This window comes from Camarhynchus parvulus, chromosome 2, assembly GCF_901933205.1.
Source record: "Camarhynchus parvulus chromosome 2, STF_HiC, whole genome shotgun sequence".
Taxonomy (NCBI): Eukaryota; Metazoa; Chordata; class Aves; order Passeriformes; family Thraupidae; genus Camarhynchus; species Camarhynchus parvulus.
In genome coordinates this window covers 76,205,557-76,228,678 of record NC_044572.1, presented here as the reverse complement: position 1 = coordinate 76,228,678, position 23,122 = coordinate 76,205,557, and the positions used below count along the sequence as shown (strand labels likewise).

The 23,122-nt window shown below is 33.7% G+C and overlaps 1 protein-coding gene across 2 annotated transcripts in view; it reads right to left on the bottom strand.

Annotated features, from left to right (window-relative positions):
• CDH18 (cadherin 18) overlaps positions 1-23,122 on the bottom strand; it is a 177,027-nt gene that overhangs the window by 53,807 nt on the left and 100,098 nt on the right. For both annotated transcript variants that reach the window (XM_030943315.1, XM_030943316.1), the window contains one exon: positions 5,455-5,622. In XM_030943315.1, the coding sequence (XP_030799175.1) occupies positions 5,455-5,622 (168 nt within the window). The remainder of the gene's footprint in view (positions 1-5,454; positions 5,623-23,122) is intronic.

The window sequence follows — 23,122 nt, the reverse complement described above, 5'->3', positions numbered from 1 at the left end:
ATTTTAAAAAATCACTCAGCAAGGCTTGTCTCTTTTACCACTCCCTAAAACAGCTTGTTGTTGTTATGCAGCAGCCTTGCTAAGCAGGCGATTTTAAATACTTCTAGAAAATCAAGCCCAAACATATTTCTCTGTTTATAATTAACATCTTTACCAGGTAATATAGGCAGATAATGGCAGCTTTCCCCTGTTACATTTGCTCCTGGTTGTCACAGTCAGGAGGAAGTTTCTGAAAACTGACAGAAATAGAAACCTGATAGCTCCCCCTCATTCTGTTTCTGATGTAACACTTTAGCCATTAAAAAAAAAGTCAGGGGCCTTGTGATAATTCTCTGTAAAGTCAGAAAATCAGTACAGCACCAACTGTACTCACAAAGGAATTGTCACTCACCAGGCGTCCACTTTGAAACCTGAGCACTGACTTTGAAAATGCAATCAATTCAACATATATCTACTTTTAAAAAAATGTGAGAAGAAAAATACTTTTCAGCATCACAATTTTCAGCATCCACAAACAGGGAGTGATGAGCATGAAATAAGGAAAAGCTATTACTCTAATTATAATGAAAAATCTTAATAAATAAGCAACATTTAAAAGTAGAATAATTTCTGGACTGAAATTCTTCCTAATATTCACTGGATACTGGATAATTGCTGGACTCATCCACGTGTAGAATCATAGACTCATAGAATGGCTTTGGTTGGAAGGCAGCTTAAAGACAATCTTTTTTTAACTCCTCCACAATGGACAGGGACACCTGGGTGCTCAGAGCCCCATCCAACCTGGGCTTGAATGCTTCCAGGTATGGGACATCCAAAGCTTTTCTGGGCAACCTGGTCCAGTACCTTCTGATATCTAGTCTAAACTTACTCTCTTTCCCTTTTAAAAATGTCCTCCCTTCTGATATCATTACCTGCCTATGTAAAAAGTTACTCTCCATCTTTTTTCTAAGTCCTTTCTATATACTGAAAGGCTGCAATGAGATCTCTCTGGACCCTTCTCTTTTCCAGGTTGACAACCTGAACTCTTTCAGGTTGTCTTCATCAGTGAGGTGTTCCAGACCTCTCTTCATCTTCATGGCCCTCCTCTGGACCCACTCTAGCAGGTCCACATCCTTCTTGTACTGAGGACTCTAGACCTGGACACAGCACTCCAAGTGGGGCTTCAGAAGGGCAGAATAGAGGGGGACAATCACCTCCTTTGATCTGCTGGGTGCAAGTCTTTTGATGTAACCAGGATGCAGCTGGCTTTCTGGGCTGCAAGTGCACATTGACTGTTCATGTCCAACTTTTCACCCACCAGAACCTCCAAGTTCTGCCCCTCCAGGGTGCTCTCACTGAGTTCTTCTACTTTGTTTTCATGCCTGGGATTGCCCTGATCCAGGTGCAGACCTTGCACTTGGACTTCTTAAGCTGCATTAGGTTCATATGGCCCCACTTCTCAAGCCCATAAATGGAACAATGAACAGGATCTGGATTATATTAGATATGCAAAAAATCTAATTAAAAAAGTACAGTTGATCAGATGTCAGCCATCTTAAGAGAAACCAGTTATTGTGTCCTAATTTTACTTAATATCTGAGTTCCTGAGGACACAAAACTTTTGCAATCCTTTTAACTCAATACTTTTCAGTAATTTTTAACTCTTGTCCAATATCAGGCAAAACTAGCAGAAGGACAGAGACCTAAAACTCATGATTCTATAAGCCTCTTAGCGGCTACTGGGTGAAAAAAGGAGAAAGACCTGCTAAAAACAATCAGAGAAAATTTTGCTTTCCTCAACACATTTGGCAGGAGCCAAGTGGTAAAAGAGAAGGGAGATAGCCTTGGACTAGTCACCAGGTAGGACAGGACAGGACAGGCTGCAGCATATGGCAGTGGGGAGTGAGAGGATGCTGACTTTTCATGACAGGAAATCATGACAGTTCTCATGACAGGAAATAATGAGAACTAGATGTACCACATGGAACTGGAGACACAGAAAGGACCACACCGGAGTATGACTTTCAAAAGAAAATGAGTAGCAGATACTTTTACTCTAAGTTAACTAATGAGTTATATTAACAAGGCCAGATAGTGGATACCTTAACAACAATGAACAGAGTTATTATCTCATTCTAGGACGTGAGTTTACTTTTTCAGAACTAACAGGAGCATCTTCATATCACATTCCTATTTAAACGTGGGTATGCACTCTTCATACAATGATATTGTAAAAAGAGAGGCCAAACTAATTATGTATATACATAATTTCACATTATGTTTCCTATTGCCGTAAAACTATCAAGCCTCAAAAATCAAGCTTTATAAAAATTGTTTTAAGTCATAAGTTGCATTTAAATTCTGCTTTATCCTAAGGAACTGAGCTATTTGTATCAAAAACCAAAACCTACAAATTAGAGTGTAGACACAGCAACTCTAGATCCTCTACACATTGGCCAGAATGTAATCATTAGCACTTGATGTACAAAGCATGTCAATAGAAGCCTTTGTGATGGTCTTGATGCTACAGAATCTCTTCATATTAAACAAAACACAGACAATTTATTCATCTTAAGCAACACCAGAGAGAATTAATGAAAGAAAACATACAGAATATTCTGATGTAGCTCAAGGCTGATAACAGTGCCATTACAAGATGGAATATTTTCTACCAAATTAGGAAATAAATTTATGACTATGAAATTAGGGCCTTCAGTCATCAACCACACAGATCCATCAGTGATGAAATTAACAAGAACTGAGAGATGCAAAAATCATCCTATGCAGAGCACTGTCTGTCAGCTTACATTGAATAGATAGTTCATTTGTTACTTGTCTCTCAAAAGAAAGGAAATTTATAATGATGTAGGAAAAACAAATCAGTATTATACAAGAGGCACAGGAAGTAATTGATAAGCAAAAAATATATGAGGTTTCAGACTATTCTTCTGCTGAATTCACAACGCCGTCTTACTTTTGGGACATACTACTGTTTTGCAATCAGAATTTTTCAGCTGTGTTTCCTATACCAGAAATCAGACTGATAAAATTATCCAGTCCTGTTTCATATTATTCCTACAAGATTTTTTTTATAAATTGGAAAACTGTTGCTCTTCTGCTAGGACTTTCTTTGAAAGAAAGTCAGGTCTTTTAGAATGAATGCAGAGAAAAACACAATAAACCCTTTCAAGCAGAAAGATTTATAATCTTTGTTTCTAAGTTTTAAGTAGGGTTTTAAAGTGTTTCTTCAAGGGAAGAATTCCTGCATATCTTACTGCAATTTACATGTCTAATGAACACTGATCTACTAAAGCCAGAAAGGTCTATCTTTTAAATATATACAACAAAGTATATTTATAAATAAAACAAATAATGACAGCATCAATCAGATTTACTTCCCAGCACGTTCTCAAGTAAGGTACTCATACACTTAGAATCAGATTCAAAACTCACAAGTATGGTAACGGAGAAAAGGAAACTAACCAAAAGTAAGTCTGTGGTTTAGCTGAGGCTCAGCCTGTCCCAAGGGTTATACACTCGATATAGGCAGTTTTGGTTAGCACTTCCCTTGAATTCAATTCTGAATGTGACAAGCCTCAGTAAGTCTCATTTAGCATTCCGTCTAATAAGGAAATTGAAGAGAAATTTAACTGAAAATCATGGCACACAAAGGAAACAGAGGAAAAATAAACAAAGAAGTTATTTCTTTTAGGGTAAGACTCATGTATATAGTTCATGATGGTAAAACGGCCTTTTTCAGATAAACTGCATTTTCATTCTTCATTATTAACATGTAGCTACTGCTCATTGCAAAGGGGTGCTCTTGAAAAGAAGTAAAGAAATAATGTCACTCATAACTGTGTATCAGAATCTTCTGTAAGGAAAGAAAGCAATGTTTGTATTCTACAAGGCTTGTTTTAGAAATAATATTTTATGTTGAAAAGAATAAATATTAAAATAAAATTTTATTCTTCTTCATACATTTTCTTTAAATCTGAAATATTTTGTCATTTTCAATGATATTAGAATCCTTTAAAATGTATAAATTATACCATGAACATTTTGTATTTCTTTGATTTCTGAAAAAATAATAATACAGATAAATAGATATGGCAATGTACATTTCTGCCTGACAATCAATTTGCCATCTAAGCCCTTCCATTCAAAATAAAATAGACCAGTTCTTGAAACCTTGGGCATCAGGGATCCATTCCTGCATCCATTGAGTTTGCAGAAAACTTAGGACATTCTTTCTTTTTAATTTAGTTCTTGTTCAAAGATAAGCCTTTCCTTTTGCCTTTCCAATAGTTAGGAAGTATTAAATATAATGATGAATGCAATTAAGAATTTGTGGAACATAAAATCAAAAATATTGTACTTAAGGGTATATTTCAAAATCTTTATGTTTTCAAGTCTTTGTGAGGCACAGAGAAGATACTAATTTCTGCAACACTCCTAATAAGCCTACTTGCTGTTTGGCCAGATTTTGTACAACGTGTATTGCCAGGGAGCTTTGTTTTTCCTTGGAGCCCTGTGATCTCTACTGTTGTTTATAAATCTTTTAATTCAAACAGCTTAAAGCACTTCCTTGTGGATGTACCTTGACCTACCAGCCCATTATGTTCTACAACAGCTCATGCGACGTCTGAGACCAGATTACAACATTCTTGTTGGCCTTGAGCCAATATGCAGAGAAAATGCATTTATGTTCCAGAAGATTTTTATGTAAATTGTTGACTGAATTCGGAATTCCTACAAGATCCCAGCTACTGTGTCAGATCAATGTGTATCCAATGAGCTGGATAGAAATTAACTTCCTATTAGTGGTCATATTAAGATATTCTATTCTGGTATTTACTCTTATATATTCATGTGATAATATTGTTTGAAATCAGTATCAGCAATTCATTTAACTATGATAAAGTCAGGCTCCACCATTGCTCAACTATAGTGAGAAACATCTTAGATTTTGACCATCTGAAATGGAATAATTGACCTTAAAAGTTTAGTTTGGTATAGAGAAAGCAGAAGAAAAAATTTTGATAGATACACATGGAAGCAGCCAAAGGCATGTTGGGTTAATTATTTTAATGAATTGCCTTTTGCTGTTTTCTACCATAGGAACATCATAATTACCTCATGGGATCAAAATCACACAATTATTGAAATATGCATTTAACAGGGGCTGGAGAATAACCCACATATGAGAACAGTATATCTTTGTAACCCATCTCAATATCATTCAATGGTTAGACTGAAAGAAATCTTTACTATTTTCAGTACTTTAGTTATGCCAGCTCTGTGTTTTATCTGGAAATGCTGGAAAATTAAAAAATATTGGTGAATCCAAATGCTTTCCAACCTGCCTTTTTACCATGAATTTGACTACTAACTGGATTTCACTAATAGCTTCTTACTTCACTGAAAATCAACATGATTTTCAAATCAGTTATATGTTGAAATTGTACATACTCTGAGGAAACCTGGGTGGATTGTCGTTGACATCTGTGAGTGTGATATTTACAGTTGTTGACCCTGACAGCCCTCCGACCTGCCCAGCCATATCTTTGGCTTGAATGACAACGGAATAATGCTCTCTGGCTTCCCTGTCCATATTGTGCAAGGCAGTCCTGATGACTCCTGTGAGAGAAAGAAAACAAACAAACAAACAAAAGATCAGAATTAGCTTGTTCAAGCAAGAGCAAAGGCTGGGCATACCTTTCTTTAAAGGAAAGGTGGAGTTAAGTGTCCTTTTGTGTCATATATAAACATATATAAAATACAACTCCAGATGCCTCTAGACAATAAACTTGCTGTATAATATGATAAAATTGAAACAGTATTTACTAAATCAATTATTATATTATTAAATAATTAATATAACGTATAACTTTCCTGATCCAAAGTTACATTGCCAAAAAACTAGTGTTTTCTCATATAACTCTTCAAATAGCTACTTAATATAAAAACAAATTGATTGGAATTCTTACTCCAAGGAATAAGACACAAGGTGTTTTCTAACAAAAGATAGTTTCTTAATTAATATATCATGTATCTCTTAAAACTATCCAAAAGCTAGATTTTCCTGTTTGACAAATCTCAAAGAGAAGTATTTTTTGGTTTTGGTACATGACAATCATGTAGATTTTTTTTGATATTTGACTTTATTAATAATTGTAAAGTAAAAGATTTTTATTGTTATTACTATGTTAGAGAGAGAAAACCAAAATTAAATGATCCTAAAATTGTATTATTTTTTATCCATTATCATCAGAATTGTTTTTCACATTTAGTTACCCATACATGTAGAAGCAAAGATTAAAGTAAAAGTAGGGAGGGGCAACTTGATGGGCACAGCTTCAATTAGGAGATATTTTCCACCTATGATGATACCTGTAAATTAAACCCGGCTAATTTCTTTGATCACAGACTGACAGAAAAGTCATGGAATTCAGTAAAGAGAAATGTCAAGCGCAGTGGTAGGGAACTACTACATTCTGTGGACAGACCAGCTGGGAAGAAGCGTTACAGAAAAGAATCTGGTGTTATCCTCAGGTCGAACATAAACCAGTGACGTGTACTTGCAGCAAACAAGGCCAACATCTTGAAATGCATTGTCAGCCAGTCAAAGGAGGGGACCCTTCCCCTCTGCTCATCAAATCTGGAGTGCTGGGTGCTGTTTTGAGCACACCAGTACATAAAAGATATTAATAGACTGGAGTGAGTTTCATAGAAATAAATAAAGAAATATGGAAAATGCCCAGTTTATTAACTTTACATTTTTATAGAGCTAAAATTTCAGCATAACTTCTATTGAACTCTGAAAGTGAGCTCTTGCTACCAATAAGTAAATAGCATAACACCATCAGATATTGCCTCTGGGTAAATTTTAATCATATAATAATTACTAATGCAAAGAATATTAAGTAGAGCCTTACTCTTCAGGAGAACTTTATGTACAGTACAATTCTAAAGCTTTTTTGACTCCCACAGTTTCAGATCATGTAAAAAAAGTATTTTCCAGAGCATTATCTTTTTTGCATTTTACAATTACTTTCTTTGCATTTCTTCAATAAAACCATTTAAACATTACTACATACAAAATGGAAAATTTCATGTAGCTTATACCATTGTTGCCATTTATTTCTGAAAGCAAATCACACAAAAACAAGGAGATTTGTGCACAAAGAATATTTTTTTAAGCATCCATGAAGTTTGAGAATTATTTTAACACAGTTTTGCACTGTAAGTTCCTTTCCATCAGAAGTGTAGATTGGGACAAACTGGCTAAAAATACTATACAAGTCTGGTTTAGTTAATCAGTGTTTTTTCCTCAAAATGATACTGTTTGAAACAGATATTTTTTTCAGAAATCACAACATGATATGTTGAAAATAACCACAACTTATACACATTATAAATTTAGAAAAGGAAATTTACAGAGTCATTTAGATAAAAGGAACTGCTATAATTTAAATATATATTTTCATAAAAATAAATATGGTGTACAAAATCTGGTACTACTGTTCTGAAAATATATTTTACTGATAAATAGGAATATGGGAATGTCCTAGAACTGAGAATGTCCTGGTTTGACTTTTCAAATGAATTATTTTTGTTTTTTTACATTGAAACCAAACCTATCATGCTTATGCATATGCATGTAAGAAATATAGGATTTTTTAAAAGAACCTTCCATTTCAACTTGTAACAGACCAAATGTAACATAGTAGAACATGCCTTCTACACTATCCTCCCTAGTACTAGCCACTTGCATTTTAAAAGTAATTTAAACAAACAAAATAACCCTGATTTATGGTTACTTTTCTTTGTTTGCTTCAAGGGGTATGACACTTAATCTAGGCTTGTAGATAGTTAATAAGGATTTGTGGATGACTAATCATGACTAATCATTTCATCTCTCTCACTTGCAAAAGATTCCTCTTCTCTGAAAACTGAGAAAATTAAATTGGGCAGGCTTTTATTTTCAAAACCTTGTATGCAAAGTTTAGAGTAAGAAAACTAGTTTTAAAGTTTTGATGGGCTGAAGGCAGGGGGTGTGAGAAGATTTAGTTTCCTCTTTTTCCTGGATTTCAGATCCATTTATACATCCTGAAATAATTTCATCAGCATGAGATATGTAACTAATGTGAGGACTCTAATGCTCTCTCCTTGTCACTACCAGTTCCACCAGCTTCTGGCAGTGCAGCACTAAAATTATGCATAATCTCAAGTTTCACTATTGATCCCAAAATTTGTAAGGAGAACTTAGTTGCATTTTCCACTAAGATGAAATTAAATGATCCAGCAGTTCCTTTTAAAGCAGGAATTGATCCTAAGTATCTTCTGTATGCTTGGCAAGGGTTGGTGTACATCCCACAAGAAGACAGGAAGTTAATCTTAAGATATTTTCCTGACTAAAACATTTACCAAAAAAAAAAAAAGGAAAGCTGTCACAAGTTCTTTAAATTTAAACACAACTGTAATTTTGCCTCATATTTTTAGGCAGCACTGTGACCCTGTTAACCAAGTACTTCTCAGCTATGCCTTCAGTATTTATCCATCTTTGGTAGGAAAGGAGAAAAAAAATTTAAAAAAACCCAAGATGTAGATGTCATTACAGGTACACCCCATACTATTTCTGGTATTAAGTAAAGAATTTCTACAGAAGTTTGACTGCTATGTCAAAAATCAAATACAACATATGGAAGGGTCAATCTATTGGAATGAGCTGGGAAGAACACACAGGTTTGGACTTCTGCTCTCACAAATACTCGTACCTATTTCCATCTTAAAATTATGAGAGAAGGTTTTTTTCCCACATAGAAGGCTCTCCCAAAAAAACCACTAACTAATTTTCTTCTAACTTCTTTTATAAGTTTATTCCTCTCTAAAGCACACCAGTTTTGCTAGGGTTTTTAAATTTTAATTCTTTTTTTTGTTTGTGTGTGACAATTTCAATAGTTTTGGAAAGCACTTTTTCCAATTTGAATATATCTTTCTTGACCATGTATGATGAGAAACCTGCTTACTTTCCAATTAAGATTTTAATATGTCTTTTTTAATTGCAACATTTTTATTTTTTTCTATGGAATACATTACATTGATGATTGATCTTTAATTGACTAATAAAACAGTGGCATTTTTTCCCCAGTGACATTTCCAAATGAATGAGACCAGAATTACTGTAGAACCGTAGAAGCTCTTAATGTGAATAGGACCAATAAGGATCATGTCCTACCCCTTGTTACTCACAGGAATAAGTAAAATGAAACAATATGTTTTATAAGTACTTTTACTAACTAATGCTATTAAACTTGATTATACTTTTCTTGCTCTTGCCCATAACCACATAAGCCTCCTTCTCAGTACTGACAGTTCTTCATAACCTTTTGCAGTTAAGAAATTTTTTCATGACAGCCCTGTATTTATCCTCAAAGTATCAGATAAAACTGAGGAAAAAGAACTCTGAGATGAAATATTGATATATCTACTATTGTGGATAGCTCCTTTTCTTTCCTTTTCCCCAACACCTCTGGATTTCAGAAAGTCCTGAAAATTACTTCATTTTTGGCAAGTTTTACTTCCTTCTCAGGCTCTTTGAATTTATTCTTATTACTGAATTGCAGTCAATACCTTTTATACAAAATTTTCTTGAAGATACTTATATGCTCTGCAGCATCTGACAATCTGTTATGTTGTCTTTTTTAGCATTCTGTGAAGAACTATTTAACTTACATAAAATAAAAGCTACAACAGAAGGATCCACTCTAACAGCAAAAATCAAGACTTTTTTAATTCAAGTGCAGACAAATACTAAGAAAATATCTGCCACAGCCAGGTGCATAGCTATGCATTTACTGAAGTATTTTACTATGTACTTACCCATTAGTCTGGTACGCTTTAAAGAATTTATCTTATTACTTACACAAAATGCAAACTCATTTACATTCAGTAACCACCTCAGAATTTTAGTCTTTATTTTACAGCCTACTTCTGCATGATGGCTGAATTGCCCCAGATAAAACATGGTCTATTTTAATATTTTGAGCTCAGAGGTTTTCTATCTAGGGGGAAAACAAAAAGAAAATAGTCACACCACTCCACTTGAACGGCAAACTCTTTTGTCATGGGGAAGTAAGTATTTTTTTGGTTGAAAAATTTTCATTCTGTTATTGAAACATGAGCATGGTCACTAGATATTTGATGAAGGGCCAGTAAGTCACGTTTGATTCCCCTTTTTTTAGTTTCTTCTATATCTGTCTTGCCATGATCATAGACAATTATGATTCAAATGCAATTCTAAATATCTATTTAATAGCTAACTAAATGTGGGAGTTTACAATTTACTGAGGGATTTGAAGTATTGCAGATGGTAATTTTATTAACATTATTCTTTCTTTTGGAATAAAAGCACTATTTTTATGACTGCTTTTTCTAGGGTATGAATTTAGCCTATTTTATTGTAACAATATTCTGAACATCTTGTATGCATTAAAACACATTTCAAATTCTAATATTATTCTACCTTGAAAGAGAAACCAAATTTTTCCGTTTTAAGACAGATACTGAAAAAGTCAGAAAATACCTTTTTTTTCTTAAAATTTCAAAATAAAATTAAAATTTAGAACTCTCAATAGACATTGACTTGAATTTGTGATTTATTTCCAAATATAACTGCAAACAGAAACCTGCAATATAAAGCTTATGGTCTTATTCCACATTCTGAATTCTTCTATAACAAAGATGTTTTTTAATCTAGCCCTTTGACTCAGAACTGCTTTATATAACTAACACTTTGTTCCTTTACAGAGATGTACCTACTCACTTCATAGATGAAACGCAGTGCTATAGAAATGACAATTAGTGGTCAATTTTCTTCTCTGGTCATGACTATAGTACTGAAAGACAGTATATCCTTCCTAAAAGAAAATTAACATTGAAATGAAATACATGAATCCAACATCTAAGGACAACTGCTAAAAAAAAAAGTACTGAAAATAAGAACAATTTAAAATGAAAATAATAAACATTTTAAAGAAATAGGCTAGAACAGCATTGATTTGGTATTAAAAGAAAGGATGGGTTGACCAGACTGATTGTACTACAATGAATACCTCCAGAAGAAAAAAAATCTTTTAAAATAACTGTTAGTAAAAATAACCTTCTCTAACATCTTTATGAGTAACAGACAGAAATTAAAAAATGAAAAAATTATTTTGCTGGTGTCTCCTAAATTAAGGAATCTGAAGAAATTTTCTCTAACTGAGTGAAAAATACACCAATTTATGTGGCAATTGCATGGATATCAAATGTAATCACAGCACCTCAGTTTTCATAATGGAACCATCACATTAATTAAAATTTTGCTACCACAACACCTCCAGAAAGAAGACAATAAACTCCAATATGCAATATGCAAGTGAGTAATCAAAGGGATTATTTCGATGACTATTACAGAAATAGTCATCCAAAAATTTTGCCAATGGTTGTCTTTTGTTTACTTTTAATCCACACAGAAAGAAGTTGAAAAGAATTGTTCTGACACTGATCCCTGTAGAGCCATGGAGGAATCTCTTCCATTCATGAAAATTCTGTCTGGGTGATAACTTTTTTCCTACCTCCCAGGTAGCCAGTTCATAGCCATTTAATATGTGCCTTGTTGCTACTACTAACTGCTATCTATTTAACTAGAATTGCATGCGGCATGACAATTATCTTTTCAATATAACCTGGCATTTCACAAAACAAAGAAATCATGTTTGTTAGCATGGCCTATTTTCCAGAAAAACACATGGAAAGACATTATTGCTATTCCAATCTTTTTAATTGGCTAAATTCTTTCTAACTTCTCTGTTTTTCTTTTTTTTCTCTTTGCCTAAATTTGCCAGCTTCATATTGCAAATTGGTTTTGCTTGGCCTTTCAGAAAACTGACACATATTTAAATTCTGCAAACGTGTTTATCTACTTTACTCTGGGAGAATCTACTACCCTTCCTAGATTTGGAACTGGAAAACAATTACAGTTCCCCCATTAACCTAATTCTGTTGCTAAAAAAAGTCAACAATTCAGGGTGAAGAAAAGTGGAAATTCTGCCATGTTTTTTTTATGTGCAGATTCTGAAAAGACTTCAGAAAATGTTTAACTTCTCAGAAACTATTTATCAATATGCTAAGTCCTGAAAATGTGCAAGTAGTTTCTTTTGGAGTACAAATTGCACATAACTTCCTATGATTTTTCAGACATAAAAATACAGTTAAGCATTCTTTCAAGCAAATCTCCTACCTGAGTGGGAGACCTCTTTTAAAATTGTTTTCCTATTTTTGAACAAACATTTTTTCCAACAAAATTGCTGACGATGTGGTATGGAGAAGCAGAAGAAAGCCTGAAGACAGACTTTAGAATTAAAACATTCATGTTTCTTGGTAACCTGATACTATATATGCATAACTGTGCATGATTAAATAATTCAATTTTCATACAAGACATCTTGGTGATTTTGCACAGACTCATGAGTTTTATGGAATTGGAAAATAAATTACTAGCATTTCTATAGTTCTGAAGAAACATGAGGCTGGGAGCCAAAAGGAATAAATGGTCAGATCCTCCACCTTAACCAATACGATGCTCAAACTCTGATGTGTTCCTGCTAATGTGGTATGCATGAGTCTGAAATAAAGCCTGCAGAAGTATGATGCTACTTCTCCATTGAAAATGGGTTTTTTTGAGAATTAAATTAAAAACGTACTTTAAAAAGCAAAGAAGAAACTGAACCTCAAGCGCCAGGGAACTGAATAATTGTTTGCTCAAAGACAGTAAGGAGTGATGGCTGATTGTATAACAAAATGAAATGTTAGGCCAAGATCGCTGTGGAACCTACCTAGATATAGATATACGTGACTAATATTTATCTTAATGCCATTTAGATATTGAGGCCTTCTCCACAACAGTTTACTTCTCAGATACGCAAGCAGAGGAACCAAGAAAATGATGCCACTGTGGAGGCAAGGGCAAAGAATGCTGGAAGAGATTAAATTACTCATTAAGTGCAATTTCTTCAGCTATAAAGTTCTTATAGGTGTATTTAATCCCATGTGAGAAGGAACAACCTAATGACATGTGACGAACAAAGCAATTAAGTAAAAAGGGGATGCATTCAGTAACCTCTGAAATAGCAGATAGGAATTAAGTACATGAGTCTTCTCAAAGGAAATCACATTTGACAAGAAAGAGCTTAAAACAACCTGAAAACTAACTACTTGTATTCACAAACATGGTAATCCTGCTCTCTAAAAATAGAATAGACTGCTAGACTGCCAATATTGAGCATTTCTTCTCATAATGTCGCATATCTTCTGGCTTACACAAACATATATTTAATCTACAGCTTGAATGAAAATTACAAAGGAATATGCAGATGAAGATTAAAGCTTCTAATATTCCAGTAACAATCCAAAGCTCCGTATTACTTCCTTCATAATGAAACAAAATTAAGATGAAGCCACAGATTTTACTTCATATTTCCCATCTACTATTAATAAATTAATTTGCTTTAATGAAAATTAAAATTTTTGTCTTTAATAAGTACATAATAATACATCTAAATAATTGGAGATAATTAACATAATTGCCCATAATTTCAAATTATATTTTGGCATTTTTTCAAAGTAGATCACCTTGATAAGAGGTCAAGAAGAGAGACAATGACTATAAGCATAAATCTCCCCCTTCCTAATAGGTTCAAAATAGTATAATAGGTCCAATAGGTCCAGCTAATTAAAAAAAAAAAACTGAATTCAACATACAGTCTTGAAAAGATTCCACATCTGAACAAAATTTCATCTGTTGAATAATTTAATTACAACTGACTGACGAGGTCAAGACATATAATTCAGATTATCTGTTAGCAAGAAAACCTGCTTAGCCAACACACCAAGCATTTACACATAGGTTATGTTCTTTTCTCCCTGTGCTGCTCACTCCTCACACACCCACGGAGCATTCTACTGAGCTGCAGTGCTTCACTGACCTTTGCATAATATGTTAAGGACAGCAGTACAGCAGTATGGCATAACATATAATTTTTATAAGTCATTTAGGGTGCAACCTTACTGAGCACTTCAGCATGCTTATCTGCAAAGTCTGAATGAAATACATCAAGACAGGTGTCAATACACGAATGTGAATAATTTTTCCATCTATCCCATGTACCTGGATTACAAAGAAAACCGTGCAGCTAATGTCCTATGACAGTGGCCACGCAAGCTAATACCTTTAAAAAAAAAAAAAAAACTAATAAATTCAATAACCAGCAGAATTCCATTAATAAATAAACAGTTCTTAATTGTAGGAAGTGCTTTTGTGCTAGATTTAGAGCATCAGAGTGTAAAAATGTATGTATGATACAATAGTTACCTTAAAATATGAGTAAGTGGTTTCCTTAGAGGTACTTGAAAGAAAAAAATCTAGAAAAAATATTATCATAATGTTCTCTTGAAAAGCAACATTAATGACCAAAAAATTTATAGACTCTTTGAAGCATCCATACTTGTATAAAAATTCTTATCTATTAATGCAATAAAAAATATTAGTTTAAACTCCACATAAGAGAAAAAAATCTAAGAACTGTACTCTGGATAAACAGAAGGCTGACCAAGGAACCATGGCAGATAACACATAGATATTTTTGAATGCTGAAAATGTGTCTGTGGTAGCCTTAGGTGAACCACAATTTTCAGAATTTTCTTATGGACACAAAAATAATTGTGATGTATAAATACTATTTAAAGGAATCTTATCATAAAGGATGTGAAATATGTTCACAAATGTTATTTTCTTCCACAGACCTGACATCCACAAAATCTTTGTGTATTAGGTGACATAATAGGTAGCTATTGACTTCTGTAGAGATTCAATCAGGAATTATTGACCTGAAGTCAGATCGATCTAGTCAGAGAAAAGATAAATCTCTAGCTGGAAGTACAATAAATCTTAAAATTGGCTGAAAACAGCAGTCTTTGTTGTTCATTTGTTACAGCACGCTGCTATCAAGAAAATGATTACTGGATTACTGAATTACTGGTGTAACTCTTCGAAAAGAGGTACTGTCGCACTACTCTCCCAATAAATTAAAAAAATTCACATTAAGGTCACACAGAATGTAAAATATGACACAAATCAATTTTATACAGTTGTTTCTCTTTCTAATTTGAGTCAATTCATTATTCAACAAAGTGCTTGACTTCTGCTGTACATATTAGCATTGAACACTTCTTGAAACAAGCATTGTCTACATTTGAAATTATTCTGAATTTAGAAAAATCAAAAATTGTAAATACTAGCTCTGACTGAGAAACTCTTACTGGAGCAAGACTTACTTAGGAATAACTGCATACATTTTGTTATTTGTCCTGGAAAAGTCATGACTATCACCCAGACTGAGAGAAGTTATACAACTTCATGAATTCAATCACAAGTACCATAATTTCAAGTACCATATATTGCAAACTTCCAGGCTGGGTTCTGTAAAAAAAAGGGAAGGGAAAAAAAATCTTCTTTCCTTTTCTTCTTCCAACTTACCATTTTCATTTAAATTTTCTAAAAAATGCACCAGTCTTTGTTTTGTACCTTCAGGTTTAATTTTCCTTATGAGAAAAGAACAAAACCTACCAACTTAAGACTCAACTTACTTGCTCATTCATCAATAAGCTTAATAAACAAAGTGCAAGAAAACAGATCAATAGCAGTGTCAGAGGTTTCTTCCTCCCTTGGGGTTCTATGTTGTGAAATTTCTTGCCTTCTGGGGACCTGGAACAATTTTAAAAACTGGACCTCAGTAGCCTCAGTCTGTCCTTTCCAAAGCAAATAAAATTCTCTAAAATGATTTTCAATTTCTCCATTTCATATAAAAAATTCAGAGTAGGACAACACAGATAAGAGGCCTACCTTGATTTACAGTTTTGTACAAAAGGTCAGTGATTACTCTAAGTTCAAGTTCTAAATAATGGCATGAAGATCAATTGAAACTTATTGAAATCTACTTGCAAACCAATCATTAAGAAATAAACTTTCAATTACAAAAAGCAAAGTCATATTCCTTAGTTTGGCTGACCTTGAATTAATCTATTACTGCAGTTTTTAAATATAAATTTAAAAAAAAAAAAAACAACTGATTCCCTGATCTACTAACATTTATGAGGAGTTAGATTAGTTTTTAAAGTTCGTGAAGAATAAGGCTGCTTATTTAAGATCAAATCATTCACTTTTTTTAACTACTTCTCTTCAAACTAAATTATTATTCCTGGCCTAATTATTCTTGAACACCACTCCACATGTTAAATAAAATACCCTGTTTCTAAATCTAATGACAAAATGAAACAGCAATTAAGAGCAGCATAGAAGTTTTCATCCTGAATTCTTTGCAGCATTCTTCTTTAATTGAATATAGCACAGAAATATTTTACCCAGTGTTTTCTATATATACATATATATATATTTGTATAAGTCTATCCTCTAAACTGAATCTAATATAACAAGCATTTCTCTGAAGGTGTTGCTCCATTTTCTAAATCTCTAGAATGACGTGAAATAATATAAAGCAGCATAAGAAATGTACATGTATCTACATATCTGATATGTAATTGAAAAAAAAAAAAAACATTTCACGTACTAGGGAAAAAAGTAAAAAGCCAGGGTACCAGGATGAATGGGGAGCCCCAAACAGAGTAGATAGGAGGTTTTCAACTGCAGATATTGCACTTATTATCACCTGCCATGTTTGGAACTGTCAAATACTTTTCCTGTCCATCCTCCTTAAGACCTGCTTAAAGTACATACCCAATGAGGGTGAGCAGGACCTCATATTGTCAGTTTTGATAAATCCAGATACTTCATATCAAGGTAATGAAGTTATGCTGATTGACACCAGTAAAGAATCTTATCTGTTATTTTTAGGCAAAAAAAGCTTCTTAATACCATTAGGACTAAGTTGTAAATCCAGTAATCTAGTTGATGAGTTTTTGCTCTACAGGTGTTACTGGTGATGGAAGCTCATATCAGGGAATAGTGCCTTCTGTAAGCAAGGTTGCTGTTACAGTTCCGGAGAATCTGGATAATAATTATATGTTGTTTATATCATAATATTAATAAAAATCACAGATAAAGAACAAAATACCTATTTGAATCAATGTTTTGAGATCAAGAACAGGATACAGAGACAGCAGTATTTGGGCTATTTGCTTCCTCTTAGGAGCAGGCAATTAAATTAAATCTCTCTACCTCTACTTTCCATCTTACGTTAGACTCTCCAGAATCTTTTACCATCTTGTCTTGCCGGAGAAATTTCAGCATGCAAGTGAAGCACATTAACTGATACAGGGTCACAGTGATGCTCCAATATACAGCATTCAATAATTACAGAAAGAAGCTTTGTGAGTTGTGTACTTCTACCAATGAAATTGGACAAATGGACAAATTTAGAATTGTGTCTTTTGAGAAAATATTTCAGTAAACAAACAGTGTGAGTGTGAAATAAAATTCTGACTTCCTAAAACTCAGCTATTTTAAATTCAATCAAATATTGAAAATGAAACAAATCTAAGTCAAGAAACAACTACAGAGAACAATGTATTTCCTGAATCTAGGACAGTTATTTAGAAAAAATTAGTTGTGGCAACTCAGGAAACTGAAAATTAAAATGGAGCATGAGTACTTTAAGGAATTTCACATTTGTACAAATGTTGTAGACATATTTCTACTGTATTTAAGTATCTCTGCAGTTTCTGTAAGATAACTTCTAATATATAATTGTCCATGACGTGAAAATGGTGCACAGTAGCTGTTTTAGCATGAGTAGATATTGCCCATTTGTGTGAACGATAATTTCTTAATTTTGGTTAGAAACTCTTGCTTATAATTTTTTTTTTGTGACAAACATTCTCCTGTGCATGGGAAAATCTGCAGTTTGACCCCAGAGGATAATCCTAACAAATTGTTTTAAATACTTCTAAAGACCTAACAAAAAGTTGCGTTCTGATTTTCAGGAGACAGAAAAGTAAACCTTAAAATTATATTTTGACATGCAGAAAATTTTCTTATGGTGATCCATAACAGTAATACAATATCACATAGGGTTTTTCATGCAATGTGTTACAGAAGTCATTTACAGAAATATTGAAGAAAGGACTTTTAGTACCCTTTTTTAAAGATTTCATTTGTCAAAGGAAAATGACACACATATCCTCAGGATCTTAAAATAATTTAATGCCCTATATATGCATAGTTTGGAAAAGATATTACTATATTTCTCTGCCTGTAACAAATTCTCTTTTTTTTCAGGACAAGATATTTGAGGTTTCTAAAATTTTTCTCAGAGCATTACATCTACTGTTTTTGTTCTAATTCTGAAAAAAGTAAAGCTTTAGCAAAACAATTTTCTTTACACAATAGCAGGATAATATAGATAAAAGGTGCAATTTTCAACTGTAAATGCCTTAAATAGTCATTTGAAAACATGGCCTGCAATTAAGCTTGTCCACTTGTCTCTGAAAAATCAGCCCTAACCCTGGACAATGAAATTTCAAATAATTTTCTTCATCTTTAATTTCTTGTATCTATAAGACTGATTTGTAGAAGAATAAAAAGGATTCAGTCTTTCTGTAAAGAAGGGGACAGCAATTAGATTAGGGAGAAAGAGAGGTTTGATCATTTATAATGTCCTGGGTAATACTGCTGCTTATAAACTACTGAAAATTTATGACTGCTGAAGTGATATTGACCAAATAGCAGAACATTTCAGGCCAAAGTTCCAGCAGTCCAATGTTGGTCTATTATTTGTCAGTCAATTCATCTTCCCTATCGGTGCCAGGTGACAATCAAAACCAGGAACTCCCATGTCCAGGGAAATGAATGCATGTCCACAACAAACCCAGTGCTTCACAGACCATTAAATGAACTGACTACTTAGGCACACACTTCCAATTTTCATGTGCAATACACATCATGATGCACAGCAAATATTTCAGGATGATTAGAAAACAGTCCAGGCCAGCTGGCTCCAGAGCAGCACCTTTCACCTGTAGCAATACTCCCTTCATATTTTCAAGTTTTAGAAAGGTGCTGCTCAGACTATGACTGTTGCATAATGTATGTATATAATTCAAACACAGATTACCATTACATTTTGATTTCAGGATTTTTTGAACTTTAGTGTCCAGAGGCACACAATATCTTCCCTTGCATTCTCTATGGTTGCAGCTCTGTGCCTTTTACAAGTTCTCACTATTTATTTGAGCTTTATAAATCCATCACACAGGGAACCTTTTTTGAAGTCATTGCAGTTCCACATAAGTTTTTTTAAATACATTTTTGAAAGCTATTTCTAGCAAATGACTGAAGATATGTGACAGTCCTGCATAAACGCTGTAAATTCTCATAAATCTGTCAAAATGGAATTTTTTCTTTTCTTTTATAACACTTGTTATTATACAGGCATATAAAAAGACTGACTTGTCACACCAGTGATGAATGAATTAAATTCATACTTGATAATGGCACAAAGGATATCTTGATAATTATATATCTGTTTACTGAATTTAGTGAACACTATATTCAAAGGGACATATTGAGCAAACAGTGAGAAAATATATGAAGAAATTAACCTTTTCTCATACTTTAAAATGTGTTTAATTTTTTTTTAAATCCCAGCCCTGCAATTATGAAGTCTGAAAGCTACACAACGCATTTTTGTATTCGTGCCTCATTATTAAGGCTACGCTTTCTCTGGAGGAAATATGGTCTCTTTCTAGTGGTAAAAATGTAAAACAAACAAATATACAAATATACAAATATACTTTACAGATATTTTAATGAGCAATACCAACCAAATGACAATGCGTGATGTTCTAAAGGTGCTTATGAAAATGCCTATGAATTTCCACCAACTTTCAGTGTCCTTCAACTTTACACTGAACAATTCTTGAGTGTCAATTGAAGTGAGCTTGTTTAGGAACACATAACATTTCAAGAAATCCCCTGAAATATTCTAAACATTTTAGTGTAGATTTTTTTCACATAAGAACTCTTATTAAGGTTGTTTAAACACTGCACTACACCATCAAATGTGAGTATTTCTGTATTGTTAAAAGGACTGCTTTTTCTTCTTGGTTTTTTTTTTCCTGTAGCTACCTTAGTTTGCAGCGTGGCGATGTTCCCACTTCTCTGTTTATGGACAATAAAATGAGTTTAATACAATAAGCTTTTATGATCAAAGAAAATATTGGCTATAGCATAGAAATGCAAGAGTTGCCAATGACTTATCCAACAAGGACTAAAATAAAAAGGAAGAGAGAAAGAAAATAGAATAAGGATATTTCATGCTCCTTTCCTGCTGTATATGCATGTGTGTGTACCTGCGTAGTGTTCAATCCTTTTCTCCCTCCTTTTGAACTGGGGAAACAAAGTTTATGAAAAGAATACTTTTATCACGTGACAACCTAGCCTCTAATGTTCAGATTTACATAAATTAGAATCTTACACTGTAAACAATGTTGTAAAACTATACTAAAAACTTAGACCAAAAAAAAGAGCCAATTTCTAACGAATGTTTCTATCCATCCTGGGTTTTTTTCCAAGGTACATTCCGTATAACCTGTCCAAAACTTTATCCTGACAGGCTTTAAGAATTCTGTGCATTTTTCCTATGCACAGCAAATCTTACTAGCTGATGGTCCCAGCGAAATATATTCCAGTTTAGATTTACTGTTGAGGTACTAAATGGATCATAAGCACCTACACAGCCAGTGTCATACACCCAGGGAGTAAAGAGATCTTCCACTGTAAATTAAGTCTTTAGATGCTCCACGGTTTGGTGCATCCTGAAAGTAAAGAATTTACTGACAATGCACAGAGCAACTGCAGCTTGTACATGCAGGCGTCTAATATAGATGAATATATACTTCTGAAAGTATCAGATAGAAACAGGAGACTCCTCCCTCCACTGAGTGAGATCTGTGTTTCTGCCTCTTGGTATATCTGTGTTTTGTTCTTTAACTGCTTTTCCCAAAAATCCAGTCAGCCCATTCATTAATAATAGCTCAGGAGCAAGTATCTTCTTTCCAGGCTAGGCTAATTCTTGCATCTTGAGAGAATATTCATTAGTCTCCTCAATAGTTCTTGGCTGATTTTCTTCTGATATGTTGTAGACTTAAAAAAAAAGAACAGTTTGAATTTCACATTTTTTATGAAACAGTTACATTTTCCCAGAAAAGAAACTCCCCAAAGAAAATGTTTCACTTTTTCTCTGAGATGAGAAATAATCATTTTACTGTGAAAATGACTCTGGAAGCAATGAAATTATTACAGTCTATAACATTCCCTCTCCAATATATTTACCAGCCTGAATTAATCTTTAATTTCTACAGGAATACACTCTACGGGGATACCAGTTTAAAGCATTAAATCTTACTTCTGTAAGTGTATCTGCCCAAGTATAAAGTAAAAGTATCACAGAGAAACTGGACTTCCTCTCATAAGGAAGGATTAGCCTGTGTTTGAACTATTACTGGCACATGTTGATCTAACAGGTTTTAAAGACATCTTTTAAGAAAATTGGCATTTCTTAACAGGCAATGCATTCCAGTGCTTTAAAAATCCCATTCTATTTTTTTCCTAATGACTAGCCTTAACCTGTCTAGTTACAGTACAAGTTTATTGTCTCTTGTTCTATTTTCCTTGAAACTGAAATTCAGTGAGATACAGATGGGTTAAAACACACATCACTGACTATAAATATATTTTGTGGGGTTGTTTTTTTAGTTGTTTATTTTCAATTTTATGAAAATGAGATTCAGAAAGATAATTAAGATAAATACCTTGCTAAAAAAATCTATATATAAGCATACTATCATTAGATAGTATTACCCTCTTTTTAAAAAGTTAGTTAACGAGAAGAAAAGCTACTTTTATATGTTTTTTTACAGTGTAGTATCTATAACTATATTTCACCCCATTCATGGTTGTGTTAACTGCCAAGAATTTACTGCACCATACACTACAGTGTCACATACAGCTTTTGAGCAACACCGAAATAATTTTCCAGACCATTAGGTGCATTCCCCACTTAAAAGTCTGAGATGCTTATAGTAATGCAGAAATAATTCAAACAAGTACACACAGCTGCAAACCCGTCAAATGGCAAAACACCGGAAAGAAAATGAGTTTTCAGTCATCACTTACAATCCTCTACTTCAATGCAGCATTTGTGTTTTGTATATGTATTTCTGACCAGCTGGCATAATATTGCTTGACAACAACAGAGTATTTGCAAAGCCTAAAGAATAGAATCAAATTCTGGTTAAATAAACTGACTTCAGAAGTAATTTTGAAGGGAAGTGAAGGAGGTGTCATCACATGTTTCAAATCTAAATGATAGGTTTTCTCTGTTTCTGTGGAAAATTGTCAGAGTTGCTATGGAACTACTTTAAGTTAGTGAAAAACTGATAAGGCTTCTTGAAAAACACGAGCTGGGCCCTTTGGTGGTCTCATACTAGGCTCAGACCAGGCCTAATTTTAGAAGGATATCTGGGGTGAAGAAGAGGCCTAAAAGCCTCTCAGTGAGGCACAGAAGAGCACCTACATACCTGTACCAGCCATCAGCCTCACTCCCTCTCACAGGCCACAAGAAAACTTCTAAATCTGGTCCTTCAAGGAGATTAGGATGCACACAGAGACACTCTGGAGAAGGTCAGAGAGCCTTTACTGCTGCTTCAGCAGGTAGAGGAGGACCAGTGTGTTTGTTTTACCTTTGTATGAACAGTAAATTCTGACTGAAAGTAAATAAGCAAGTAATAAAGGCCCTCATTAAACCCTATTTATAAATTAACTTTCACACTCCTAAGAATGCAAATGAAGAGAAAAGAGAACATGCCTTACGTGTATAAGTCACAGTGACCAAAACCCCACCTACAGCGTGTGATCATTCCATCCCTTTGGGAAAGGCCAAAAATTATAATATAAAAGAAGGAATTTGGGGTAAAAAGTCAGAGAAGGGGAAAAATAATATCTCTGCTGGATCAGTATGAATTGATGGATTCCATCTCTAATAGATCTGTTACTATATTTTGTCTCAAAACATATAACACT